The sequence below is a fragment of the Penicillium arizonense genome (assembly GCF_001773325.1).
Source record: "Penicillium arizonense strain CBS 141311 chromosome Unknown PENARI_contig003, whole genome shotgun sequence".
NCBI classification, from domain to species: Eukaryota; Fungi; Ascomycota; class Eurotiomycetes; order Eurotiales; family Aspergillaceae; genus Penicillium; species Penicillium arizonense.
The window spans coordinates 101227-128531 of record NW_019173280.1 but is presented as its reverse complement, the minus strand read 5'-3'; the positions used below and the strand labels follow the sequence as shown (position 1 = coordinate 128531).

The following is a 27305-nucleotide window of genomic DNA, read 5'->3' as shown; positions in this document are numbered from 1 at the left end:
TCATGCGAAGAATGGGTGATACTTTCCATTCGCAATCTTTCCTGTTATCTGTGTTACTGTGATTCCCCGGCACATCTTGACCTGTGCTACGTTTGTATTTCATTTATTCGCCAATATGATTTCCTTATTCTTGCAGCAGTCAAAGCTATACCGCAAGTCTAGACCCCGTTTCCTAGACATCTACACACTCGAAACTCACTTGGATAGAATGAACCAATGTCCCATTAAATCCCCCCACACAAACATAACTAAAGCCCACAGAAGGATTGACATTGGGCTGATGAAAGTACACACGTAAATGCCTTGCTACATACAACGGTATCCAGAAGGAACAAAACACAGAAAACAAGGATCATAAGAAGTGAATCGCTATTTGCAAAGACGACTGGGGACACAAACACGAACAGGGAATGACAATGACAGAGAACAAAAAAAAAACAGGGAGAAAGTAATAACATCCTGTGCTTTTAGCCCTCGAGCTTATGCCCGACTAAACAAAAACAATAGCTAGAATGCCAGAGAAAGGAAGCACACAGCACACGCTCACTCCTAGATGGAAACTATATACGAACAGGAGCAGCGTTTCGATCCCGCACTGTGCTAGATCCAACTAGGATGAGACGTATTTACCGCCGACTAACTTGCGTGCAGTCGGGACATCCTGCCATGGAACCGAGGGAGACAATGATTCGCGGCCCTCATCAGCGAAAGGATCAGATTCCTTTGGCTCCGCGTCTGAGGCGGCGCGGCTGATACCCAGTCTCGAGGCAGACTCGGTAGTGCGCAGCTCGAACTTGGCTTCGACTGTGCCCTTACGAGGCCAGCTGGTAGACGTCGAGAAACGGACAAGGAACTTGCCATCTGCGCCGGGTGTACCGGGAGCCTTGACTTCTAGCTCGGGGATTCTCCATGTGACGGTTGAGGTCTTGCGGCGGAAGACAGCGCCGGTGTTGGGGTACATGGCTGCGCTTGTGGCGTGCGCGACTGACTCGCGTGGCTGCTTGGTGGTTTCGTCTTCGGCGGCCGTGTCCAGGTTGACGGTTAGGACTAGGTTCTTCAGGGAAATTGACTCGACTGAGGGTGAAACGAAGGATGGGTTGAGCGAGTAGAAGATGATGGCACTGGCTTGGAATTCTTCCAGGTTCCAGGCTGGCTTGAAGATGACGGGGCAATAGGCGGAGGGATTGTCCAGGTGCAGTTGGTACTTGAATGCCACTGTTGGCATGGGGCGGGAGATGCTGCCTAGTTGGATGTCGTATTCGCCTCTCTTGTCGTCACCGGCCTCTTTGGCTGCCTCGTGGACGAAGTTGGGGTTTGCTGCTACCTTCTCCAGCACTTGGAAGTTATCCAGACGAATGCGCGCATTCTCTGCCACACCACCTGGTGTGGGGTTGTTTGCTAGAGCAAGCTCGCCAACCACAAAGGACTTGGTGACATTGCCCTCCGAGAACCATGCGTTGACGGTTTCAATAATCGAGGCATTCAAGCCTGCCTCGTAGAGGTCAGGATGAACGGAGGCTCCCGGGCCGTGCAAAGTGTGCCCGGAACGAACAGAGGTGGAATCTGAAACAGTGTGATCATCTGTAACGCTGGGTGCAATGCTGGGGGACGTTATGTGTCTGATTGGCGAGGTTGGTGCTTGGGACTGTGGCGCTCCCAGGGCTGGGGGCAGCTCGCTACCTGGCGAAGGAACAAATACAGTGTTGCGAACATCACGGCGCCCGCGAATAGTGCCCGCATTTCGTCTGATTCCTCCGGTCTGTTGAGCTTGCAAACGGAGGGTGTTCGCCACTTCACTCATAGCCTGCTGTGCTTGGCTCTCGTCCTCGAAGATAGGCTGGTCTCTAATCGTCAAGTTCAGACCAGAATCCTCAATACCTGCTGCTTCGTTGTGGGCACGCGTAATCTCGTCAATCGTGGAAGGGCGTTCAGTATATCCCTCGGAATCAACCTGTGGCTGGTTGACATGGTTGTTGGTGGATTCTGTGTGAGGTTCGGCAGAAGCTCCATTGGTGGTGGACTCTGAGAATGCCACTGCACCAGGTGCAGCAGTATCCAATCCACTGTGGTCCACACTGGAGTTCCGCAGGGATGCATCTTCAGTCAAAGATGTCCCTGGACGGTCAATGGCTGTTGAAGGAGGAGACTCAGGTATTTGGAGATCACGGGCGGAGTCGCCTCTCTTGAAAGGAGAGAAAGGACTGCGCTTCTTGTCTGCCTTCCGCTCGAATGATCCAGCAGACGGTCCAACAACACTCTTTCGCCTGTTCATTACCGTTCCAAGTCGTCGCAGCCCTCCTAGTGGGGTGTGTCGCGGTTGTGCCTCTGGCACTGGGGCTGTTTTAGACATGAGTACTTGCGTTCACAGTGGTCAAAGTAGGGTAGTCTAAATCTGGCAACTTACCTGGGGGTGTCTGAGCAACAGCCTGTCTCTCCTCTGATCGCTGGCTCGCGGCATCATCCTGGATGCGCGGAGGGGGCGAAAGAGGTGCGCCTGTCGGGGGTGTGGCTATCGGAGCTTCCATTGGCGCAGTCGCTGTTCGGTCAGGTCCCGGCTCAGGCGCAAAGGGCGTCTCCGTCCGTTCTGTCTGTCTCCGGGACATGGCTGGCGAGACAGGGACCCGAGTTCCCGCCATCTTAGCGGCAAAGGTCTTGATCTCATCTGCTGTCTCGACGTTCAGAAGAACGTTTAGACAACTCTCGGCAGCCTGGCGACCGCGTTCAACCTGGTCCACCTCATGGGTCTCCAATTGCGTCAGAACGTCCCGAAGATGGTTGAGCCGGGTCTCGTCGGCAGACTGGAGTTGCTCGAAAACGAAAGGAGCCCGCGATTCCCACTGCTGGTTGACTTCCTCGGCATTTGCAATTTCGCTGGACAGCTTGTCTGCGCCCTTGGCGCCCTTAGCCCTGGCCTTGTCCACCTTCTTCTGCGCATTCTCCACATTCTTGGCCAACCCCGCCAGATTGCTCTGAATACTGGGCATCGACTGCATGTCGCGGTTCTTAGTGCTAAATTCTCTCAGCGGTCGCTCAACATCCTCCTCGATCTTGTTGGCAAGAGTCTCGTGAGACACGGCGAGCGCTTCTGTGGCATTGATGATGCGTTGCCAGGGGATCTGGAAGATGCTTGTTCATAGGTCAGCATGCTTTGTTGGACACCGATCAGCATCAATCGCTCTGAGGAGGTCCAATTTACCCAAGAGCAGCTCCATTGTCTAGCTGCGGTCGATGCGCCAGCTTCCGCAGGCCTTGGGCGTATGTTTCTTCAACACGACGTCGTTCCTAACCCCAATTTGTCAACATCATGCCACTCTCCCACCGCCGTTCATATCCAAGGAATTTGATCCAGTCGGGATGTAAGTCGTCATACCTGTAGGTAATCCGCGATGTCCGCATTGATCTTGTTGATTACTCGGATGCGATCGCTCAGAACAGTCGTAGCTTGGCCGGGATGCAGGGTGGCCTAGATGAGAGGAATATCGCCAATGGTCAGCATACCGAAGCTGTGGCAATCCCCCACCAAGCTCACATGGGTCAATCTTACCAGTAGCATCGGGTACTCTTGCCGTGAGAGGTCCATGATTTAGGTCGGGGGGTATCAGGCGCGCATGCAGCGCATACTATAGAGAAGAAATCCAAGAGAATCTGCAAGTTCTCGAGGCGAGAACAAGCCCAATGAAGTCCGGGGAATGAATGCGGGATAGCGAATGCCAGAGTGAGGTAGCGTGTCATTCGAGGCCGGGGACGGCAACGGGGATGGAATGACGGAGGTGTATGTGTATTACTGGCTTGGCAGGTGCCCCTCCAACCACAACCCTGTATTTATGGTTTCTTGGTCACAATACAGCAAGCGTCCCTTACTGGGTCACATGACATCATGAGTCCAATCCCGCGCCATCTTCACGTTGTTTACCTAAGTAGTTGTGTACGGACCATGAACGAACTATAGCGTCCGCTGCAAGGCATGCTCCATTGACTTTCTTAGCTGCATTCATGGCCTGGCGAACCCAGTTGGGTTTCACGGATCGGCTACGGGCGATCCAATCTCTGTAGGTTCTGATCCCATATATACGCACTCAAACTGATACGTTGATAGTACCACGGCCTATCAGCAAACATCGTCATCAGATGCATTTTCAGAGGCACAATCACAGGCCAGGAAGCATGAGATTGAATCCTGGAATAATGCCACCTCGAAGGTGAGTGGGCGCTCTCCCTCTAACCAAGGCCATGACTGATACCATTATGACCAGGAAGAATATGACTTGATGTGCCAGCAGGCCATTGACGCAGCTGAACAGGCAGAGTTAGCACCAGCCATCGGCTCACACGAAGGCCCGGGTGAGCCTGAAGAACTAGAGCCGTCAGAGATCACTGGGGAGCAGATCGGCCAGTATGCCTCCTGCTTACACCATTTTGATGGCCTTCATTCCACCATATACAAGTCGAAAGCTGCAGATGGAACAGTCCGAGCAGTCAAAGTCACTATCCCCCATATGATGACAGCGCCCCATGATGCTCACCGCGAGGCACGGTTGCTGCGAGAAGCTTGCAATTCTCACATCATTCCTTTGACCGAGACCTTCAATCTTGACGGCGGGAGATTTATCTTGGTCTTCCCCTTCATGCGCTATGACTTTGAACATTTGCTCCGACGGGATATGGTGACTGCCTCCCAGACACGATCAATTCTGAGGGATCTGTTCCGTGCCCTCGTCCATCTGCATGACATTGGGATCATACACCGGGATATAAAGCCTTCCAACATTCTCATGGACTCACCCAATGGCCCAGCGTACTTGGCCGATTTCGGTGTCTCGTGGAAGGAAGGTGACCCGGGGTCTGAGCCACCCACGCAAAAGATTACCGATGTGGGCACCACATGCTACCGGCCTCCAGAGATCCTCTTCGGATACAAAGAGTATGGTGCCGCTGTTGACCTCTGGGCAGCCGGGTGCTTGGTGGCAGAGGCCATTTCCGTGGGCCATCGTCAACTATTTGATTCCGGACCTGTTGGCAGTGACCTGTCGCTGATTTTCTCTATCTTCAAAATGCTGGGTACTCCAGATGAGCAACTCTGGCCGGTATGTGGACCACTACTTGTACAAGACCGTCAATAACCGTGGATATAGGAAGTTAATGTCCTGCCCGACTGGGGCAAAGTGGAATTCCACTCCTTCCCTGCGCAATCCTGGGAGGACATCTTGCCCGGTGCATCCTCGAATGGCCGTGATTTGGTTCGCCGGTTATTATGCTACGAGAGTCGAGACAGACTCTCTGCGGCAGCGGTAAGTAACGCCCGCGGATGTCTCGGGATAATCTCTGATCTTTGGTCCAGGCCCTTCAGCATCCGTATTTTGCGTAAGCACCGCCACTATTTATGAAAGGGTCAGCCACAGTACTCCAGACCGTTATGGTTATGCCTCGGGCAGAGCACTAGCAAATGGGGAAAACACAAGCGTGGAACGGGGTTATAAAACGAAAATTGAAATTAGTCCTGGGGCAATTAATTTCATTAATTTCCATTGTTTACATGTTTACCCCTGTGCATGGAGAAATGTGCAATGAGGCTTTTCCATGCATATTGCTGACCAATGCACGCAGTGGATTGAAATGAACGGCAACGTCGGAAATTACGGGTCCAGGTCTTCGATCAATAAGATGTGGCGGACGGGGCTAGGGTGAAACAGCCATCGAGAAGTCTGTGCCCTACAGATGGTAGCGAGCTGTTCCTTTATCATGTATAAACAGATATGGAAAATGAAGATCTCACATTCCATCTTTCTATAAATTGTCTCTAACTACACTGTAGTGAACGCTGGAAGTGTAGTGAAGTGACAAGATTAGGTTAGAGTCAATACAGGGTCCCACGGTTGGCCCCGAATCTCGTATCAATACATCATCGAACCAGGCACCATACACAACAGACCAATCATTTCATATGATCTTCATTGTCATTTACCACTTCCAGCTAGTGTGGTTCATCCCATACAGGGTCCCTCTCATCTCGGTTCCTTGTGGTACCCCGGCTGGACCATCGGGTTCTTCTTAACTTCCTCTTCTCTTCTTCCATCCTCTCTTTCCTGTACGACCTGGAAGTCGTCGTCCCTTCTTTTTCCTTTTTCTCTGACATCGGCGGTGCTCGATCTCGTCCATTCTTTCTATCCACATTCCACAGCGTGGAATCGACCAGAGACGCGGTTCTTGGACCTCGCGTTGGAATCCTGGAATTACCCCCTCTTTAGGAGTAATACTCGCCCTGTGTCTTCTACACCCGACTACCGCTTCTTGATATCTTGATACCTGGGAGCATTACAAGATGCACGGGCATGCGCACCACAACCATGAGCGCAAGGTGGAGGATCTGGAAGAGCGAGGAAATGTTGTGATCGTCTACCAGACTTTGGACGCCAATTTCGACGGACCTGTGGGTGGCTATCGAACCGGCGACCCGGGAACGACCGAAGCCGAGACTGCGACACACAAGAACGTGGGCGTGGGCCCTGCTGTTGGAGCGACTGCGACAGCAACTAAGGAAAAGACTACTGAGACTAAGGCGACTGATGAGGCTACCACCACATCTAAGGAGGAAGCGGCTACCACCAAAGAGACCGAGGCCCTCACGACTCAAACTTCAGCGCAGAGCACGGAAACTACGAAAGCTGAAACGACTGAAAAAACGGCCAAGCAAGCATCGACCACCGAGTCCCAGAGTACTGCAACCTCCTTTGTAACTTCGGCATCCCCTACCGCGGAGACTAGCCAGGATGTCAACGATCTTCTCGCCGCAACTTCCACTGGATCGGCCACTGATTCGGCCGCCTCGGCCTCTTCCACTGCCATTGGTAGTTCCACCACTTCTGCTGGCATGTCCGGGGGTGCCAAGGCTGGCGTGGCCATTGGTGTGATCCTTGGTGTGGGTGTGATTGCCGCCCTGATCTTTTTCATCGTTCGCAAGAAGAAGAGAAGCCAAGATGGTTATCAACAGGAGAACGAGAAGGCATTTGGAGGTGAAGGCCTGCCCGAAGGAGGCCTCGCAGCTTCTCTGCCACCACCTCCTAAGCCTCTGACTCCCTCGACTCCTCCGGTACTCAATGTTCGCCCTGTTACTCAATTCGCACCCGACCTCAGTGGCGGCGGTGGTATCAACCCGGCTACCGCTGGTGCTGCCGGTGCTGCAGCCGGCTCAGCAGCCATTGCTTCTCGTAACCTCACTGGTGACTCGCCGCCCCCCACTCCTCCCAAGTCGGCTGGCAGCAGCCCCAATCCATTTAATGACCCCGTGAATCCTTTCGGTACTGCCGATACCCCTGTGTCTGCCCATGCACCTTCCGTTTCCGAGGCCAGCAATGGAACCTCTGGATCGACTATGGCAGCTGCAGCCGTCGGCACTGCTGCGGCTGGCGCCGTTGCAGGTGCTGCAGCCGCCTCTCATGAGTCCAAGGAGGAGACTGCTCGTCCCGGGACTGCAGGTTCACGCGCTCATTCCCCCACTGTCTCCCCTCAATCCTCGACGAGCCCTGTCAATGGTTTCTCTGCCGCTGCTGCCGGGCCTACAGTTGAACTAGCAGGCGCCGCGGCAGGAGCTGCTGGTCCCAACAATGTTCACCGTGTGCAACTCGATTTCAACCCGTCCATGGAGGACGAGCTTGGTCTTCGTTCTGGTTCCCTGGTGCGGCTGCTTCACGAATACGACGATGGATGGGTGAGTACTTCCTCGTTTCCTGGAGAAAGTATGGTTTAGAAGATCAAATTACTAACTTGTCCTCTCAGGCTCTCTGTATCCGCCTTGATCGCTCTCAGCAAGGTGTGGCCCCTCGGTCTTGCCTCTCGGCCCGCCCTGTGATGCCTCGCCCTCGCCCACCTCCTGGCAATCCTGGCTCGCGTGGCCCACCCATCATGGGCCCTGATGGCCGCCCCATGGCGCCTCCTGGCCGATTCTATCCCCAGGATGCACGCCCGAGATCTCCCTCTGGCCCTGGCTTCGCTGGTCCTCCTGGCTCTTACCCGGGCACTCAAGTGTCGCCTGTTCAGTTCCCAGCTGTTCCTCGTTCCATGTCTCCTGGACCTGGCCGACCTGGTCCACGTGCGATGAGCCCCGGCCCAGGAGGAATGCCTGTTCCCCGTTCTATGTCTCCCGGACCTGGTGGTATGCCCGGTCCTCGCTCCATGTCTCCCAGTGCCGGCCGACCTAGTCCCCGCTCAATGAGCCCTGGTCCGTATGGCCATCCCGGAATGCAGCGCCCCCAGATGCCCGTCAACCAACGCCAACGCAGCAACAGTGCCGGCAACATGGCCCCTCCTAACATTGCCGCCGCTGCCCCGCCGGTCTCCAGTCCACTAGCCGCTCCCGTTCCCGCCCCCACTGGCGAGCTTCCAGCTATTCCGAGTTCCGCACCGACCTCGCCCTCGAGCTCGCAGGTCTCGCGCAAGCCCGTCCCCGCCCAGGACGCTTAACTGACCGAATTTTTCATCTGGACAGAGCCTGTGTCTTGTCCAGAACAGAGGCATATCCACTGACCTGTCAGTGTCCCGCTGGACGGAAATGAGTTTGCCTACTACGACTGTTGATTTCGATTTTTGACTTGATATCCATCTACCCGCATCCATGACGAACAACCCCTTAACTTGAACCTGTACTGTGTACTGCCCGTTGGAATCATTTTCCTGCTTCCACTGTCCCCATTTCCCATTGATTTGACTTGTTCTTACCTATTCACTCTCCCGGTCCGTGGCCTAAGTGCCCTCTGTATTCCTAATGGCACCTATGTAATGTTACCCAAAGGCCGATTCCCACTTATCCTTTTTTGTCCCCTTTTTTACCCCTCTTTTTCTTCGACGGCTGGAAGATGCTTGCAACTTTCGCCTTTTTTTACTGGATTGATATTGACCCGGATTGAGACTCTGCGTGGCATGTTCAAATAAGCTGGAAAAACCGGATCATTTGGCCTGTATTAACACAGCTATTCTTGCGTATGTTCATATCAGTGTAGAATTTAGATTGTTTGCAACTATGGCTCTAAATGGTTCGCTCTTTGTATTATGAAGCTAGGCGTAGCTTTTCCCGAAAGACGATTTTATCCCTTTGGCGATGTCTGGTAAGCACCTGCTGCTGTATACTCACTTTCTGCTTCATGGGTGTAATCTGTCGTCGCCTTTAGCACACGTATTCCACATCAATCGAGCACGACATTCTAATTACATGTCTTTGTGCCGCGAATAACAAACCCCCCTCCTCGTTAGCTAAGGACGCCATGGCGAAGAAGCGCTTTAGTTTACAAAAGGTCGTAAGTTATTTCTCGGAAATAGTAGACATTTTGTTTTTGGAAAACAAACTTGAATTATATTGCTGTAAAATAACAGAGAAAGTAGAGGTGTTGGCTTTGCTTAAGAAGCCTGCTTGTCCCCTAGATCCTCTCGCTCAACCACTGCCTTAAATGACCGATCCGTTGCATTTGCTGCCTCCTAAGTTATATATCTTTGATATTTTCTTTTTACGTTAGTACTTATTAAGTAAGAGGCTCCCCTAGCCTCTAAGCATCTATAGCTACTGACCCCCCTTCTTCTTGTCTCTTTGCTCCACATATCACGCAAGGCAACAGTGACAATGCTGGTTTTAACGAAGCCAAAGAAGCCTGCGAGAAAGCAGACAACAAAAACCGGCGCTATGCTTTTATTCTACTTAGGGCTTTGCCATGTGTTTGGAACTTGTATCAAAATGACTGAACAAGATACATAGAATTGAGGTTCTACTTTGTAAGTGAGACCCGAAATTCATTAAATCTATGGTATCATACCAGTGTATGAATGCTTTTGGCTATATATTGTATCCCGAAACACTCCCTTATATCACAGATGCGGAACTCGTCCACTTGCAAGAAGAAGGTTCACGATACTCATGATACCTTCGCCCAGAATAAGACCAGAAGCCAAAACAACGACTGCCGAGGAGGCAGCATCTGCTTTTTCGGATGCCTGTTCGGCTGATGATGGCCCACGTTCACGAGTTTCAGACTCTGTGGAGGGACCAGAGCCATTAGTGTTTCCACCAGCGACAGGCTCGATCGCTGTCTCCGAATGCTTCCGCGACCACCACCATGCGACAATACCGCCAATGGCTCTAGCCAAAGTAAAGGATGGTACGTTGAAGATACCAACAGCAACGGCAATACCACCAGGGATCCACGATCTCCAGGGCGGAGGATTCCCATTGCGAGAGAAGGCAGGAGACGCAGTTGCAATCCTTAGGGCAGTGATAAATACCCAGATAATGCCGAAAACAAAGGACATCTGCCAAGCCATTTCTGGGAGACCTTGGCCAGTCACCAGGCGAGCAGTGAAGATCCAGACATACGCAGTAGGTGTCTGGAACATCTCGCCAGGAACCTCGTAGACGTTCACGTATAGTTTATATACAGCGGTAGATAGAACAGCACCAACAAGACTGCCAATCATCTGCCCATAGAATTGGGCCTTGGGGCTTGCGCCGAGCAGGTGACCAGTTTTCAAGTCTTGCATCATGTCACCGGCCTGCAAAGCTCCGGATTCAGATACTGCACCTGCCAGTAGGTTGGTTACTAGTGCAGTACGTCGAGAGAAATGAGAGGAGGGTGTGGCGAGTGAGAAGAGGAGTTGTGTGAGCTTGCTGATACCCGAGACTGGGTTGAGATCGGTCTCGCCCAGAGCTCGAACGCCCATGATGGACAGAAGCACCGCCAATAGGGTAGCAAGGGTCGAAAGAAGAGGAGAAATAATGTCTCCAAATACAATATGCATGCACACAACATTCAGCAGAAGAGTCAATGGAAGGAGAATCACCACCGTGCGAGTGGAAATGAGTTGGGATTGTGGCGCATCTTCCTCTTCCTCCTCGCCCTGGGCTCCATGCATCTGGTTATCATCCTGTTCATGAGTGAGCGGGTGATTCTCAGACTCCAATGCAGAGTAGTTGATATATGAGTGCTGATGGGACTGCAGCCGAAGTGCGATCCATTGTCCCACACGAGTAGATCGGAACCAGGCGATCCATCCGGGGGAACGAGCCACGATGGGCTTGAGAAGAAGCCATCCCAAACTAACAAGTGAATCAGCAAGCATAATAGCCAGTGATATCCAGACAATCCATGCTTTGCTTCCATCATCCCAGCTGTCTACCGGACCGGGTGCCCAACCACGAGCTTTGGCGAGCGGTGATAAAATACCCCATCCTAATACGGCACCGAAGAGCATATGCATGCAAGTCGATGGGCCCATAATTATGCCTTGGCCAATGTAGGCTGGTGATGGGTTGAGGGTCCACAGCCAGTTGTGGGCCATGCTTAGGCCGAACAAGGGAATATCACGGACCAGAGGAACAAAGTAAGAGAATAGTGTCTACAATCATTAGTGTGACTCTTACATTGAGAAATCTGGGGGCTCTTACATAGACTCCAGAAACTACAAAGGCGCCGATCAAGAGGCGCATCTTCGACCGCCAATCTCGTTGGTTGGCAGCTTGATCTTCAGCATCTGCATCTTTCAGAAGACTTGTTTCTTCTTGCGTATAAGGAGGCGGTGCAATCGTGTCCAAATCATCCGCACGAGGATGTTCAGGTGCTATAATCTTTTCTTTGCTCCCAGAGCCATGCAAGACCTTGAGCATCAAGGCAGAGGCAGTGCCACTCGGGAATCGCAATTTCTCTCGGACAATCACCTCTTTCCGCAGCGGTACCGCAAATACGACACCAAAGAGGCAAACCCCAAGACTCCAGATCACCAACTTCCAGAAGCTGAGGTTCAGAGGGCCACCCTCGCCTTCCCCGCCATCGCCTTCCGGTCCATCTGCGCCCGGCTTAAGCAGGAACTCCAGGGCGGGTATAACCCCAACAAAGCCACATCCAAGTGGCATTGTTCCGACTGCACCTGCCACCGTCTGAATCAGAACATTCTCAACCGGCGTGAACGGGAATGACAGATGCTTGGAGAGAACCTTGAAGACTGAGAAACCAATCAAGGCCGAAGGCATGGCCATTGTGCTGATCCATCCTGTCTGTAAGCCAAAGTAGGTATTCGAGAATGTGATCAGGGCCCCGATGATGAGGCCGACGAGGAGTGAGCGCGGAGTGAAGCTCTGGGCGGAGGTGGGAGCTCGGCCATGTGCGGGTTCGACGGGATCTGTAGGTGGCGGGTCCGATATCGATGACCGGGTCACCCGGTGATGCTGTTCGGAGGCATCACCATCCATACTGATGGTCTGATAATTCATGAGACCGACCGATCAGTCATAGTTGAGTCGAGAAGTTCATCTGGCGAGGGACAGAGATAAGAGAGGTTGCTGATTAATGCTCGATAAGATCGATCACCTGACGTCACCTTACAAATCACATTTCCCCAGCCCTACATCGCCCTCTCTAATGAATGCGTGATATTGAATGCCAGTTTCTCGATTCGTTCAATAGAGGATCGCTGAAGTTTGCTAAGTTTTAATAATGGTCTAGGGATTTATGTTTCCCCCCATGATCGATATCACGATGGGGGTTGTTAAAAGTATGAATATAAAGCACCAGAGTTGAATGTAGCCGCGTAGGCATCCAGATGTAGACAGCCATATCGGCCCTTCCCCACGGACCGCGCGTAATTTCCGATCCGAAATGCAACGATATCGGAGGGCAAAGCGCAATTTCTGTGGTTCACTGTCTCGTATCGGGTGACTGAACTCTGGTAATCCCCACATAGGAAAATGCTTATAACATCTTGATATCGCACCTGTGAACCCTTTGGACAATTTTCTTTCTCCACCTTTCTATCTACCAGTTTACCGAGATACTCCCGCGTCAAAGTATTCAGCTGAAGGATGCAACCAGGGCCAGCCTTCCATATCAAGCTCTATACATCAGCCGAGCTTCTCTCCCAACCATGGCTCCCCGACCTCACTAGCATGGTCAATGCAAGCTATCGCGTCAGTCACACCAGCAAAATCAAGTTTCCCGAAGACAAGATCCGACTATCGAGCGACTCGCAGTTATCCAAAGAAATCGGACCGGATGGATTCACCGCGGTGGCTCTGGTTGACAGCGGTCCGGACCATAAACCCGAAGTGATTGGGACGGCAAGTTTGAAGAAATGGACAGATGATGGTCTTTGGGAGCCCTGCAATGAAGCTGGAAACGACATCGATTCCGTTGTAGCGGAGCTTGCGGACGAAGTCAATGAGGATATGGATCATGTTCTCGAGAAACATGCCTGTCTAGGTGATTATGAGGTAGCTGTTGTGGCTCTTCCTCCAGATCCTCGATACCGTGGCAGGGGGATTGCGGGACATCTTGTCAGGGCCTGTGAAGAGGAGGTTTTACGACGACACCGGGTTGAAGACAGACATCTGTCATCTCCGGTACGCATAATGATTCGTGTTGCTAAAGAGGATACTGGTGCCTATTGGCTCAAGCAAGGTTTCTCTATCTTGGGTAGTCGAAAATGTGCTATTGGGGTCTGGAATGCACTGGAAGAATTTACTATGTGGGCTATGGTACGTGAGCTGTCGATAAATTAGAGAAGACACCCTAGACGGACCATGTGATAGATTTTTATTGTTCTGATGTATCTCCTCCTCTAATCTAACATGATTCGGCGGTTGTTTCTCTATCTGCGGGGAACTCAATCCTTCATAAACCCGTACTTCTCGGTCAAAAGACTTGGACATTCGCCATATTTTCCACTGAAAAGACCAGGTACTTCGAGAACCTGAGGTTGGATCTTCAACTCCACAAGCTGTAGTCCAGCCCCTGATTGAACTCTCTTGTCATCGAGAATATCATCAAGTTCGCCCCAGGTGCGGACGGTGCTGACGGAAACCGGGTAGGATGTCTCGCTTGGTGATCCGAAGAAAGAAAGAGATTCCGAATATCTCCAAGGGGCGCCATGGTTGTGTTTCATCTCCATTTCGTGCATGAATCTCTCCACCGATTCCTGCTTTTCGTTGATCAGGAACACAACCATATTCAGTTTCTCCCTGTACACCGTACCAAAGACCCTATGAGCCTGCTGGAAACCCTCGATTCCTTCGAAAAGAATCGTCCGTCCTTGTCCAAACGGGTATTTGGATTCATCAAGCTCTCGTTGCGCGATGGCCACGCCTGAGGTGGTAGCAAGCATGTACTCGGGGGATCTGTGAAGTCCCGAGTTGATTACGATTGCATTCCGGGGCAGAACAAACGAGCGTGCTCCCTCGCCTGCTGTGATGGTTTCCGTGAGAATAAGGTCCCCGGGGCGGAAAAAGCATGAAATTCGTCGCCAAAGAGAAGCATAGACGTCGTGCCGGAGAGGTGTAGCCTTCTTTTGAACGGGAAGCATGTCGATACTCTCCCGAACATTTGGCAAGTCAGGATAAGTTGCAAGGTCTTGGAGCCTTTCTTGGCTCAGAGACCTTAGGATCTTCTGAAATATGAGCCTGCTGGAAACTTCCCATAGTTGGTGTCCCATTGCAATGCAATTCCAGTTGAAAGTGATTGTTGTATCCCGCTTGAACTCCGGAACAAAAGGGGGAGACCAAAACATGGTCTTGATGGGCCCAATGTGGAAAATAAGGTCGGAAGATTCAACATATGCACCGAGCCTGTCATACTTGGAGCACATGGGTCCATGAAAGTTCTGCAAAGTCTCGTCCACAAGACCTCTACGAACTGAGGTTGTTGCGGTTGGGAATCCAGTCCTCTTTGCCAAACGATTGATTTCACGCGCACCACAAGTCGAGGCACCAGCATCTATCAGAATCACAGGTCGCTCTGCCATTCTGATTCTGCTCATGATTTCTACCAACGCCGTTTGTTCGAGTTCATCATCATTGGGCGGGAGGTTGAGATCCAATGGATCATCGAGTGCAGTTGTGAATATATTCATGTCCACCATGTCCTCGGGTAGTTCGATGTAAACGGGTCGGGACTGAAGGATACATTCTCTGATTGCGTTGTCAATCTGATCAGTGGCTTCATTGGGGTCGAGAAGGATTTCCTGTGTGACGGTAATCTTGGTGAACCAGTTGGCAAACTGTTGAAGGACATCTGGCTGTGAATCGCAAAAACGGTGGTGGAATTTGATAGCCTGGAATTGTTCCATGCGCGGCGGAGTTCCAACAATAACGACGACAGGTACCATCCCTTCATAGGACCCGCTAATTGCATCCTTGACAGACATCTTCTTCTCGAGAGATTCAAATGAAGTAATCAGAGCAGCAATTCCCCGGATTTGTCCATAGCCATCTGCAGCAAAGCCAGCATTGAGGTCGCTGGAATGCTGGGTCCATTCAAGCCCGGCAGAAATCGCCTGGTTCAGAATCTCAAAATTGTTCTGTGAAGGAACAGCCTGCACTGCGTTAAGACCAACCTGGCGAAGGCGGGCAAAGAGAAATCGTCCGAGAGGAATCCCAGGCATGATGGAGAGTCGTGAAAAGGGTTCGGGGGGTTTGAGAGTGTTGAGGATGATAAGAGAAGAAGGTGGGAATCGGAGGGAAGAAGGTGAGATAAACAAAAGATGCTGGGAGTCCACTGGTGTATTGAAGTTGCTGCCTCAGATCTTAGGTGAGAGCAAACACAAGTCCCAATACGGCAACTTTGAAAGACGAATCTATCATTCCAGGCTACTTCCTTGTTAGGCTCTCACTCGGGTATGGGTTAGTATCCGCAGAATAACAAAGCACTTTTCTAGATAGGTAACTATTCAAGTTCCAATTTTGAGGGATCTGTTCCAAAGATTCAGCATAGGGACTGACTGAGCTCCTCATGTACAGCACATATCATGGAATGGACCGGTAGGATATACATAAACTGATGGAGTATAGCAGCCCCTATTTGCATGTATATTAAAGCAAAAGTAGTACTCCGACTCAGAGTATCAATCCGGCTTTTCTGAACATCTTGAAACTTTCAAGCCAGCCCTGAACAGGATCAATATCCCCCTCAAACCCTGTCCCCCTCAGCCTCTTCAAACTTAATTGCCGGTCAAAAGTCAACCAGTAACCCACGCTGTCAAGCTGCCGGTTACCCACACCAACGCCTCCACTGACAGCATTGGGACGTCCACACTCGGCAAACTTGTCCCTGTGCTTGGCAATATACTCCCCGGGCATAACAGAAGGCGTGGTTTCAGGGACCTCGCCAACTTTCAACGTGTTGTCAAGAGATTGTGGGATATCAGTGGGTCCCACGCCCACCAGGCCAAACCAATTTGCCAGATGGGGCCAGATCTCACCATACTTGCATGGCGTCTCGTTGTCGGCAATGTTGAATAGCTGGCCGTTACCACAGGTCTCTGGGTGCAGCGAGGCATAGATCATGAACCGTGCCATCGTCTTGCTAGATACTGGAGAGAACAACGAGTTGGCACCGGCCGCGCTGCCCGGGAAAGGTACTTCGACGGCTTTGTTGGTTCCAGGTGTATAGGGTCCGATTCCATGGTTATAGGCCCACAGAGACAGATACTGGGCCCAATGTAGTGATAAACTGTACTGAGAGCCGTTCGGCGTGAAACCAATCTTGATACATGTTAGTTAAGCCGGAAAGCAGTTGTAGGAGAGTCACAATTGCATCTGGACAGACTTCGCACCAAGTCCAGTTCTTGCCCTTGCTCGCAGCATCAAGAAGCTTGCGGTGCTCTGTATATACGACAGTCTTTGCGTAATCTACTGGAAGATCGTTCACCATTTCCTCGTGTAAGGGTGGAGTGAACGTGCCACCAGGGGAGTAAGTACCGTATCCCTGTTTCATTAGCATGCGATGGCTATGTGAATAGCTTGGATACTTACCCGTGTCCCACCCGGGAATGTCACAAACTTCAGCTTGGGGCTGATCAAACTGTGGGCGTCGATGACATTCTTAAACATTTTCCGATTTGTTGCGACTTCCTCGCTAATGTCTCCGACTGCGGTGAAAACTTCTGGTGATGAGTTTTGCACTTCGTGATATTCCAATGGGGACATACCCAGGTAGTAGATATGGGTGACACTTTCGACATCTTTCACTGTGCGTTTTAAAGTATCTGCCAGTGTAGTCCCATCACCTCGACGAAGGTCAATGCCTGAGACGAGCTGCAGGTCTTGTCGTTGCGAGTTTGACTCAGGCCAACAAGTCTCGGAGAGGTTGAGGGGGCGGTTGGTGATAGCAGTGACCTTGGAGAACGTGCCAGCATCGGGGTAGGGACCCAAGAGTTGGTTAACCAGAGCCCAGCCAGTTATGCCGGATGCGCCGAAGATGATCGCATGGTTTGAGCCCATTGTCAATGGTCGATATTTTGAGATTTCCTTGGGCGGTTGTTACTTAAAGGTTAGAATCTTTAATAGTTCACGTTCGAAGTATCCGCCTTGTCCACGAGATCACCATGAGTCATTGCGAGTCATGAATATTCATGAACCCTGTCCAATGAGATGTCAGTGCACGTATCTCTTTCGGGCTAACGTTAGAACCCTGATCGATTTGTGATTTAGCCATATGAACGCTCTCTGTACATGTTAGATCCCTGAATAAAAGTACCTGTATCTAGCATGGGCATAATGCTTCCAACATTGCTCCTAACCTATGTTTTGTTTGAAAAATTCAGAAAAGAGATTTGCAGACAGAATGTTAGACATTTCAGATATATACCTCTATGAATTTATCCACATCGGACATGTTGTCCTTCCAATATCTGTATTTTCTTCATAAAACTGGCCCAGCAGTTATTGATAGCACTAAATAACCTTATCAAAACCAGTATTCCATACTTGCTTTTGAAAGCATCCCGAAGCCTCCGTCTGTCCGAGGGCTCATGCTGAAGAGCAATGACTAAGCAGAATCACGTGTGCCATCGGAGCCTCGGTCATGAAAAGGAGAGAGCTGAAGATATCACGATCTGTGATCGGCAAGCGCGGTCAGCTTTCGTTATCGTGGGGTCATTCATTTCATTGCTTTCAACTTTTTTGGTTTCTCTTTTCCGAGTGTGTTCGTGTTCTTGTGCTTGAGTTCCTTTCATCTGATTCTCCTGAGTGACGTATAGATCGGAGTATATCCTGGTTATCGCCTATCTCCCTGCAAGGGACTCTCAGTTGTTATTTCCTTGCCCACTTCTGAGCTGTTGTTCCCGGCCACGAGAAATATCTCAATGAAAATTCCATCTTTTCACATGGACAATATGCGCGAAATTATAGGCGCGGCCATGTCGCTCGCCTCGTGGAAAACCCTTGCCTTGATCCTTGCTGTGATCAATTTGAAGAGCCTCCCGTTTGTCTGGCATGTAAGTTCTGGCCCCTGAAACGAGAGTTGGAATTGCCTTTTTCCATCGGCAGATCTCCACTGTTACACCACTGACAGGATCAGTTCCGCGTGCTGTATCACTTCGTGGGCAACTTGCGTTTCAAACCCAGCGACCCATTTTTCCCCAAGGGAAGAGCAGTTGTGGATGCGCAAGGCAAGCCGACACATCCTGTCTTTGTGCCTCGCATGGTCACATCCCGCACGCCGCTGTTGGAGACTGATTACAATCTGCACAAGTCCAACAGCACTTACTTTGCAGACTTGGATATTTCTCGTACTGCGCTTGTGAGTCGACTTTACAGTCCGGGTGTGGGCATTGTGAGCAAGGAGCTCGATGAGGAGTTCTTGGCTGCAAGCAAGAAAGAGGGCAAGCGTGCCCCGAAGCGCAAGGCGATCTCTATCGTACTCGGATCGGTCTACTGCACCTTCAAGCGTGAAATCAAACCATTTGAACTGTATGAGATGCACTCCAAGGTGATCTCCTGGGATAAAAAGTGGATGTATATCTTGACCTGCTTCATGCGACCTGCCCGCGGTGGCGGCGAAAAGACCATGCTTGCCGTGGCCGTCAGCAAGTATGTGGTTAAGAAAGGCCGACTCACTGTTGCGCCAGAACGGATCCTGCGCGCAAGTGGGTTCCTCCCCGCCCCGCCAGCGGGGATCGAAGCCAAGGCCACACCAGCCGACTCTTCCGCCGACGCTTCCGGCGTTGATACCCCTGGTAGCACTGAAGGTATCACTGCAACGGGGGTAGATGGGTCGCTAGTTCGGGAAGTACTGAAGCTGAGCGAGGACCAGATCCCCGGCCAGGAAACTCTCGAGAAGCAGCAGAAAGAGAATACCGACCTGTGGAGCTCGGAGGAATGGACGTGGGAGCGCATCGACCAGGAACGGCAGCGGGGACTAAAGGTTGTGGATGGATATACTACGTTGGATGACAAGTTGTTTGACGAGTGGAAACAATAGAGTGTAAAGTTAGCTAGACATCCACATCTATAGACATAAATGATGAAATGGTCCAAACGCCGCTAAGATTAGATGCGCATCCACAGATCTGCAGAGCGATCTCGGCCTGGAATGTTGGGATTTGTAACAGTTTCGTGTTCCAATTTTCTATTTATACTCAGTAGTAACATAACTTAACATATATAAGTTAAATATAGTCAATTGTGAAGTTGTAGACATGTCCAGGTATAGTGCTTGGACCCTGAAGCTGATCTCATCAAGGGGTTGTTCGTCGGGCCGCCGTATCCGAGATTGCGTGAGCCATGTCATGACTTTCTCTCTACATGTATATCCTACTGTGGATGTAGCTTATTCAAAATGTTTTATATGTATAGACAAAGTAGAATAACGTATTAATTGCCCAATCAAACAACCCACCTCACCTGGGCAGAGGATATTCACGGAAAGGCACTGGTCACATGACATCACGTGATGTGACTGGATGGAGCTCTCCTGATAATCGAGTTTCTTTTTGATCCACGTCAACTGCATGAGCACCTCGGTAAGACCTTTGCTGTCTATGTGCATTTGGTTGGATCAGGTCCTTGAGCATCTAGCAGTCCTTTTATCCGACACGGGATATACAAGTCGGGCTAAAGTACACTTCTCTGGACCATTTCCACCCTTGCCCTTTTCTTCCCTCTGATTTGTCGAATCTCAAACCCATCATTCCTCGCCCTGTGCCCACCTGCCCCTACCTCCTTTCAGTATCAGACCATCTTGCAGTCCCGGCACCTGCATTGGCCCACTCTATTGCTACCTCTTCTTTCCAGAAAGACTTGGTCTGCTTGGACCTTTGTCTTCCCTTCTCTATTCCGCCTTTGATTTATTTGCTCGGCTTCAGGAAATTCGAACTATCCGAAAAGCTTATCGCAATCGACCTACATCCTACATACGCCTAGTGTACCCTTACACTCCGACACTGGTGATTTCTTCTGATCTCGATATACTCCTTTCCATTTGCCACACCTATTTGTTCCGCTTCCCCCGACCGCTGGGAAACACTTCCACCTCGCCGTCGATCAGCGGTCATCCGACGACGGCGGCTACCAACTCCTGAATAGGCTCCCCAACTTGCCTTCATCGCCCGCGATGATGGCTGCGACAATCGACCAGTTGCACTGCGACCCCCTCGCCGGCGCCCCTGCGGCGGACTCTGCTTCAATCACTCCGCCGCAGAGCGCACACGGCAAAACCATGGCACCTGAAGGCGTACCTTCCGAGCTATCAGACCTCGAGCTGGATCACAAAGCCGCCCCGGCGCCTGAGACAGCCGAGGTCAAGGAGGAAGAAGTGGAAGACATTGAACCCGATCATTACTATGGCGGCGGCAAGATTCCCGTTTTCAAGCCGGTGAGTGCACTACACGTTCCGCATACTAAGCCGTGGAGATACTGCGCATTATTAAGAAACAGGCTGACGGGGGTACTTTAGACCATGGACCAATTTAGAGACTTTCAGGCCTTCATCAAGAAGATCGACAAATACGGAATGCAGGCAGGAATCGTGAAAGTGGTTCCTCCAAAAGAATGGTGAGTTGATTGAATTGTGCTCTCGAGGGTCCTTGTGCTTACGCTTCCCCAAAAGGTCCGAGTCACTTCCACCGTTGGATGATGCGGTCAAGAACATTCGGGTGAAGAACCCCATCATGCAGGAATTCCACGGATCCCACGGTACATACACTCAAGCGAACATCGAACGACAGCGCTCGTACAACCTTCCTCAGTGGAAAGGCCTATGCGAAGAGAGCAGCCACCAGCCCCCTGCTCGCAGAGGAGAGCGACGCCGCAACCAGGAACGAGTGAATCGTTCAGCTCCCACCCCACGTCCCCAATCCACTCGCCCCGAGGGCCAGAAGCGCCGCCCTGGCCGCCCTCCGAAGCGGACAAATCAGGTCAAAATCAAAGAGGAGTCTACTGATGACGTCGACAAATCCAAACTCGAAGGACCACCGACGCCCGAATCACCAGAGACCAACCCGGTGGAGACCAAGAGCGAGGACTTGAGTGAAGGCGAGTCGCTCCCTACCACCAAGCCAAAGGGCCGACAGCCCAAGTCTGTGTCTTCACGCCGAAAGAACAACCGTGGGGAAGTCATGGATCAAGTCGACGAGGAGGCGTTCAAGAGCTTTGATTATCGAATCCATGACAACGAGGACTACACCGCGGAGCGATGCGAGGAATTAGAAACCAACTACTGGAAGTCACTCATGTACAACAACCCGATGTACGGTGCCGACATGCCTGGTTCGCTCTTCGAGGATAGTACTACCTCTTGGAACGTTGCCAAGTTGCCCAATCTGCTCGACGTTCTTGGCCAAAAAGTGCCTGGGGTCAACACTGCTTACCTCTACCTGGGCATGTGGAAGGCCACATTTGCTTGGCATCTGGAGGATGTGGATCTCTACAGTATCAACTACATCCACTTTGGTGCGCCAAAGCAATGGTACAGCATTTCCCAGGAAGATGCACCTCGCTTTGAACAAGCAATGCGCAGTATTTGGTCCAGTGATGCAAAGAACTGCGATCAATTCCTTCGCCACAAGACCTATCTCGTCTCGCCTAGCCTACTCAAGTCCCAGTACGGCATCACTGTCAACCGGTTGGTCCACTATGAAGGGGAGTTTGTCATCACCTTCCCTTACGGCTACCACTCTGGATACAACATCGGATATAATTGCGCCGAGTCGGTCAACTTTGCGACTGAGCAGTGGTTAGACTATGCTCGCATCGCCAAGAAATGCAACTGCGAGTCAGACAGTGTCTGGATCGACGTGGATGAGATTGAGCGCAAACTGCGTGGCGAGAGCACCCCCGAGTACTACGCTGAATACGAGAGCGAGCTCGATGGGTTCGAAGCTGCTTCCGATATTCTCACGCCGCCTCGCAGTGTTCCTGAGAATCCCTCCCGTGGCCGAAAGCGGAAGAACCCGGATGACGGGCCGAGGACCAAACGATCCAGACTCCACACCAATGGTCCGCGGAAGCTCCCGTGTCTGCTGTGCCCTAACAATCTGGACTATGAGGATCTGCTGCCGACCGAGGATGGCAAAGGCCACGCACACCGACGGTGCGCGTTGTTCGTCGAGGAGACTACAATCCTTCGCGATGCGTCCGGCACGGAGGTTGTGTGTGATATTGACAAGATCCCCAAGGCTCGCTTGGGTCTGAAGTGTCTCTTTTGCCGCGAAGTCTTCGGCGCTTGCTTCCAGTGCAATTTCGGCAAATGCACACGCGCCTATCATGCCACCTGTGCCCTGTTGGCTGGCGTGCAGGTTGAATTCGGTGCGATTGCGGTCATTGCCGACGATGGCAGTCAATACTCAGTTCCCAGTGTTGATTTGAAATGCAAATTCCATCGCCAGAAGCGACCGAACGGAGTCCTGGGAGAATCCTCGGATTTGGATCGCCGTGTGATTGAAGAGGCCCGTCATCAGTCGCAAGGAAATTTGGTCCAGTTTCAGGCTGACAAGGAAATTAATGGCGCCATTGTGCTTGAAAATCGACCCGAAGAGCGGAGCCTGTTGCTCAAAGTACTGCCCCGAGGGTGAGTCACCTATTTCCCGAGCCCTCCAGGACTGGAGGTCTTCATTTTCCATATTCTCCCAATGCTAACAACCCTGCAGCGATGTGATTGAAATGCCTTATCGGTGGATGCTGGTGGTTCGCAAGTCTAATTTCGTACCGCTCGCACTGGGAATCAAACCCCTCCCGGTCCACCTAGCGCGCAAGCCCGAACGAAAAGAGTTAGAGTCAGCGGTGCCCGCGGCAGGCAGTGCATTTGGCGATGCACGATCTCCCTATCAGTGGGCCGAATTCGAGACGGTGGATGCGACTAGGAACTATTTCGCCCCACTCCGGCCGGTGAGAGTTGAGCAGGTGTGGCATTACTTGGGCACCAAGTCCACCGAGAGTAGGGCACAGTATACACACAACCCTAGCGTGCCCATCCACAACCCGCAGGCCAATTTCCTGGACAGCGTCAAGTCGCTTGGCGTGGCTGGTGTCAGCGCTCGTGCATCGAAGATCTCACCCCACCACCGGTTTCATTATGCTACCCCTGCCCCTCCCTACCAGCAAAATCTTTACGCCCAACAACAACGACTCTTGAATGTCACCCGTCCTTCCGCCTCCCTGCAGCACCTTGCCCCTCCCCCTCCCCGTATCCTTGCCGGTGCTGCTGCTGCTGGAGCTCCTGCGATGCCGTCGGCCTTTCGAACACTACCCAATCAGTCTGCCCGCCATGCCCCCTACCCCTCGGTCGCCAAATCGCACGCTCAGCAGCAGCATCACCTCCCATCCACCAATACCTTTGCCAATGTCCGGGAACTCATAGCTCGTCGCCGCCTCGCTCAAATAACTGACCACGCCAATGTTTTTGCCGGATACGACATCGTCAGTCCCGAAATGGTAGTTGAGACCCTGTTGGGTCCGATGGGCTCAATACCACCGGTCAATGGCCTGGAGAAGCTGGAACTAGCCATGGCCCAGCAACGGGTACAGCCACGAGCCGCTGACGGAACCTTGCTGCCACCTCAGACCCTCAACATGCGGTCGGAAGAGGTCACTCGGCTCCTTCAGATGTTGCGGTTCTCGCTGGTGAGTCACCGTGAGCGACTGGATGTGATTCAAAAGAAAGAGTCAGAAAACATCAAGCAAGAGACCGTGGATCGAGGTAGCGTGGCGGCAGCGAAGATGCCCGGAAAATATGCCTACCTCGACCAGCAACGATCCACCGCTCCGAATGTCTACCAGTCGCCATACAACATGCCGTCCGGTCTCTCCGAATATGCCAAGTCTACGTACGGGTTGATTCCTGCGGCTGATGAATCGCCCAAGGAGTCCCTGGCGAATGACTTTTTCAATAGTCTGCCACAGGAGGCCCAGGAAAAAATTCTAAAGAACTGTGGTAGCTTTGTGCAGCGTGCAATCGAGCGGTCGGCCAGTCACAGCCGGCATAGTTCAGCCTCGAATCTCCGGCTGTCAGCGGCTTTGGCTCAACAAACAGAAAATCCGATTATTGACATCACCCCGGTGGAGGATCCCCCTCTACTTTCAGGTCTCGACATGCCGCTTCACGCAGATTCCCCATGCTCCAGTTTCGGCCGGTCGCATCTCCGATTCCAGTCGCCAAATGAGTTCCCCATGCATGGACCCGACCCACACCCTGATCACCACGATCTCTTCGGCGACCAACAAGCCAATACACGCTTCTGGCAGAACGGGCCGTGGGTCGCCGGGGATGGCAACACCCCCAATGACGAGAATCGACCGTTCTTTGGGCCACACATCTTCGGGCCGCATGAACGACTCAAGCACGACTATGCTTCCTCCGACATCTCCCTGGGCAAGGGGCCGGGATCCCTTCACTCCGTCGATATGGCTGGGTTCGGGCCGGATGGAGTTGATGATCTCCCACTCAGCCCATAGATGTCCCTCTCGTCACTGACTTTTTTTGACCCGCGTTTGCTTCCCACTGCGACTGTACTTGCATCTCCATGTAACGACTTCACTGGACTGACGACTGCATGAATGGGCGTTTTCTTGATTTTCCCCGACCTCAACGATACGTTACGGGTCATGTTTCTTTATGATTTGGAGTTGGCACTAGCTGGCTGGTCACGACTCAGCGTTCTCATTTCACACATTCTTTTTGCACGCGAAGCTGCGATCCGGCTACTGGGAGTGGTCACATAGACGGAGTTCGACTTGCACGGTTCTTTGTGACCGAAAAACCCTCTCGGCCCTCCCCTTCAACATCCTGGGCCTACTTTCGCCCATCTCTCGTGTCTAGATATCTGAAACAGAAAAAAATTTCTTTTCTTCCCAGATTACTGGATCACATTTGTGTTTTATCCCCTTTGATACCCCCCTTACCCCTATGGAAGTGTGTGGATCTGGATCGAATCTTCGTGGATCTCCGGAAATGTGTTTTTTCCTTTCCTTTTCCCTTTCCCCTTCTATGTCGATATTCATCCTGGCGCTCATCGATTGCTCGCCTCTTACGAGTGTTTGCAGCATGTTCCTGATGTGGCAGCCGTCACCTTGTGTGACCTTGATGTATGTGTGCAATGGAATATTAAAAAAAAAAAAAAAGAAAATCCGTATTCCATAAGACCTCAACAGTAGTCCTTGTAGCTTGCTATTGCAGATTCCTTAAATCAACAAAGACTACACAAGGATACGAATATGAAGTCAATCTTTCTAGAAACAACAATACTCAACCAGTAACAAAAAAGACAGCAGGAACTAGCCACACGTCATGCAGGTAAGCTGGCAGCTCCATACCCCAGACGCTCATTTACATTCTTTCAAAATGGCCCTGAAATCTTCCTCGACCGCATCCTTCCACTCCCCTTCCCTCAGCGGCGTCCAACCCAACGCTCTACCACGAATTGCCCTCGACCGAGCACTAAACCAGTCAGCATAACCGCAATCACAAGAGGTCTAGTATCTTCTTACTTCGAAGCAAATCCCAACTCCCTCACTTGCCGACTCCCATTCACAGACCAGGCTGTTGCTTCGTCCAACGAGACAATGCGGACACCTTCTGTGTCAAGGGCTTTCAATTCCTGTCCTACTGATGCAATGGCCTTCGAGATGTCAAGCCAAGTGTGTCGGCCTGTTTCAGCAAATAATACGCCCTCTTTCCCATATGGAACATCTTCCCCATTCAGGACCTTGAACAAGGCTAGCTCAAAGAGCGAGGTTAGATCGGATATATGGATATGATCCCATTCACCTGCTCCATCGCCGATAACCACTGCCTGGTTATACTCCAGAGAGCGTCGGATTAGGGTTGGGATTTGGATTGAGAGTTTCTTTGCTGGGCCTGTGCCAATGCCGAAGATTGTTGGGGCCATTATTATGGTTGTTTTGACGCCGGTTTCGAGTCCGGTGTTGAAGACTGCGAGGTCGGTTGTTCGTTGTTTGTAGGCTTCGTTGGCTTCGCGGGTTCTTTGGTATTCGTAGATGTTCTCGTCGTCGTGGAGTTCGTTGGTCTCGATGTAGGTTTTGCTGATGGGATGATCGCCGATGCTAGATGTTCCGGATGTCTATAGTAACCGCTTAGTGGGTGGTCACTCTGGATAGGTGTGCTTGATGTACATGGATGAAATGGGTCTTCTGGCCTGTCTTAGACTGTCTATCACCAAGTCCTGAGATCATGGCTTTGGCTGACTCGGTATGGAACGCCGATGCGGTGTTGATAATGACTGCAGATGTGTCAATTACCCGCATACAAGTTAATTGATGCACGAAGAGGGGTCTATACCATCATAGTCGCTTGACAGCTTTCTGATAAAGTCTGTCTCGTCCAGGCTTTGGAATGGGATGACTTGAACACCAAAAGAGTCGAACAAGGCACCTCGCTCCTCCCCACGAAGCAGGACATCAATTTGGGCATTCTGAATGTTCTCGTGCTGACTACTTTTCAGTGTTGCGAGAACGGATCCACCGCTGTTGTTTGACCTTTAGCCATGTACGCTTATAACCCTGACAACTTTGCACACTCACATATAACCGGTTGCTCCAGTCAACAAGATTCGAGTCTGAGACATATTGATGAGCTTTGAACAAAGATGGCTGATAAATATACTCCTGTTCCCTTGTGATTACGAGAGGCGTTTTATACTTGCCTCGGAGAGTTTTACATCATGTTTGTAACCCCGTACAGCTCAATTCCTCGGTTGATTTCTAATTATGATGTCTATACCTTCTATACCTCACTGCACTCAGGTTGGACCTTCCTCTCGATGGAGTGCAGTTTCCTACTTGCAACCAAGGTGATTTCTAATCAGGTGGGGACGTGACCAGGTCAATCCTGAAAAACTTCAACCTGACGTTCCTCTTCCTCTCTCGTTCTTTTAACCATGTGAGACACAGACGAGGGTGTGTTGATTTATTCAGAAAGCAATACAATTGCACCGCGGTCTGGAAGTGCGGAGAAGCGCTGTTTCACCATGCAGCCCCTAAGCCCTATGATTCGAAGATCCTGTCTTCATTGGGAAGATGCATGGAAGCACATGGGTATGTACATATTATA

The 27305-nt window shown here is 51.4% G+C and overlaps 11 protein-coding genes across 11 annotated transcripts; 6 read left to right on the top strand and 5 right to left on the bottom strand.

Moving 5' to 3' along the window:
* Positions 1-610: 610 nt before the first annotated feature.
* On the bottom strand, positions 611-3580 carry PENARI_c003G06982 (uncharacterized protein; the record flags this gene model as incomplete). Its single annotated transcript, XM_022628487.1, has 5 exons — positions 611-2337; positions 2405-3126; positions 3197-3282; positions 3371-3463; positions 3545-3580. 5 exons carry the CDS (start codon positions 3578-3580, stop codon positions 611-613), a joined length of 2664 nt encoding a protein of 887 aa, XP_022492044.1.
* Positions 3581-3993: 413 nt separating this feature from the next.
* PENARI_c003G12524 (putative cell division protein kinase (Ctk1)) lies at positions 3994-5365 on the top strand (the record flags this gene model as incomplete). The annotated part of the gene is made up of 5 exons (XM_022628862.1): positions 3994-4049; positions 4097-4199; positions 4254-5084; positions 5133-5288; positions 5339-5365. 5 exons carry the CDS (start codon positions 3994-3996, stop codon positions 5363-5365), a joined length of 1173 nt encoding a protein of 390 aa, XP_022491506.1.
* A 954-nt stretch (positions 5366-6319) lies between these two features.
* Positions 6320-8457, top strand: PENARI_c003G04519 (SH3 domain protein; the record flags this gene model as incomplete). The annotated part of the gene is made up of 2 exons (XM_022628311.1): positions 6320-7705; positions 7774-8457. 2 exons carry the CDS (start codon positions 6320-6322, stop codon positions 8455-8457), a joined length of 2070 nt encoding a protein of 689 aa, XP_022491745.1.
* Positions 8458-9254: 797 nt separating this feature from the next.
* PENARI_c003G03185 (uncharacterized protein) lies at positions 9255-9437 on the top strand (the record flags this gene model as incomplete). The annotated part of the gene is made up of 2 exons (XM_022628214.1): positions 9255-9287; positions 9366-9437. The coding sequence occupies 2 exons, from the start codon at positions 9255-9257 to the stop codon at positions 9435-9437; spliced, it is 105 nt and encodes a 34-aa protein (XP_022491957.1).
* Positions 9438-9849: 412 nt separating this feature from the next.
* PENARI_c003G05375 (OPT family oligopeptide transporter) lies at positions 9850-12223 on the bottom strand (the record flags this gene model as incomplete). Its single annotated transcript, XM_022628370.1, has 2 exons — positions 9850-11373; positions 11423-12223. The coding sequence occupies 2 exons, from the start codon at positions 12221-12223 to the stop codon at positions 9850-9852; spliced, it is 2325 nt and encodes a 774-aa protein (XP_022491844.1).
* A 609-nt stretch (positions 12224-12832) lies between these two features.
* PENARI_c003G03861 (GNAT family N-acetyltransferase) lies at positions 12833-13591 on the top strand (the record flags this gene model as incomplete). Its single annotated transcript, XM_022628256.1, has 2 exons — positions 12833-13504; positions 13559-13591. The coding sequence occupies 2 exons, from the start codon at positions 12833-12835 to the stop codon at positions 13589-13591; spliced, it is 705 nt and encodes a 234-aa protein (XP_022491657.1).
* A 41-nt stretch (positions 13592-13632) lies between these two features.
* PENARI_c003G04370 (uncharacterized protein) lies at positions 13633-15405 on the bottom strand (the record flags this gene model as incomplete). The annotated part of the gene is made up of 1 exon (XM_022628304.1): positions 13633-15405. The coding sequence occupies one exon, from the start codon at positions 15403-15405 to the stop codon at positions 13633-13635; it is 1773 nt and encodes a 590-aa protein (XP_022492115.1).
* A 451-nt stretch (positions 15406-15856) lies between these two features.
* On the bottom strand, positions 15857-17242 carry PENARI_c003G01673 (uncharacterized protein; the record flags this gene model as incomplete). Its single annotated transcript, XM_022628113.1, has 3 exons — positions 15857-16504; positions 16569-16727; positions 16775-17242. The coding sequence occupies 3 exons, from the start codon at positions 17240-17242 to the stop codon at positions 15857-15859; spliced, it is 1275 nt and encodes a 424-aa protein (XP_022491638.1).
* Positions 17243-18159: 917 nt separating this feature from the next.
* On the top strand, positions 18160-19223 carry PENARI_c003G01027 (acyl-CoA thioesterase; the record flags this gene model as incomplete). The annotated part of the gene is made up of 2 exons (XM_022628074.1): positions 18160-18237; positions 18315-19223. 2 exons carry the CDS (start codon positions 18160-18162, stop codon positions 19221-19223), a joined length of 987 nt encoding a protein of 328 aa, XP_022491346.1.
* Positions 19224-20357: 1134 nt separating this feature from the next.
* On the top strand, positions 20358-24691 carry PENARI_c003G07962 (putative jumonji family transcription factor; the record flags this gene model as incomplete). Its single annotated transcript, XM_022628557.1, has 4 exons — positions 20358-20615; positions 20697-20794; positions 20850-22808; positions 22888-24691. 4 exons carry the CDS (start codon positions 20358-20360, stop codon positions 24689-24691), a joined length of 4119 nt encoding a protein of 1372 aa, XP_022491948.1.
* A 1028-nt stretch (positions 24692-25719) lies between these two features.
* Positions 25720-26820, bottom strand: PENARI_c003G08871 (NAD-dependent epimerase/dehydratase family protein; the record flags this gene model as incomplete). Its single annotated transcript, XM_022628617.1, has 4 exons — positions 25720-26316; positions 26369-26475; positions 26535-26719; positions 26777-26820. 4 exons carry the CDS (start codon positions 26818-26820, stop codon positions 25720-25722), a joined length of 933 nt encoding a protein of 310 aa, XP_022492094.1.
* Positions 26821-27305: the final 485 nt, after the last annotated feature.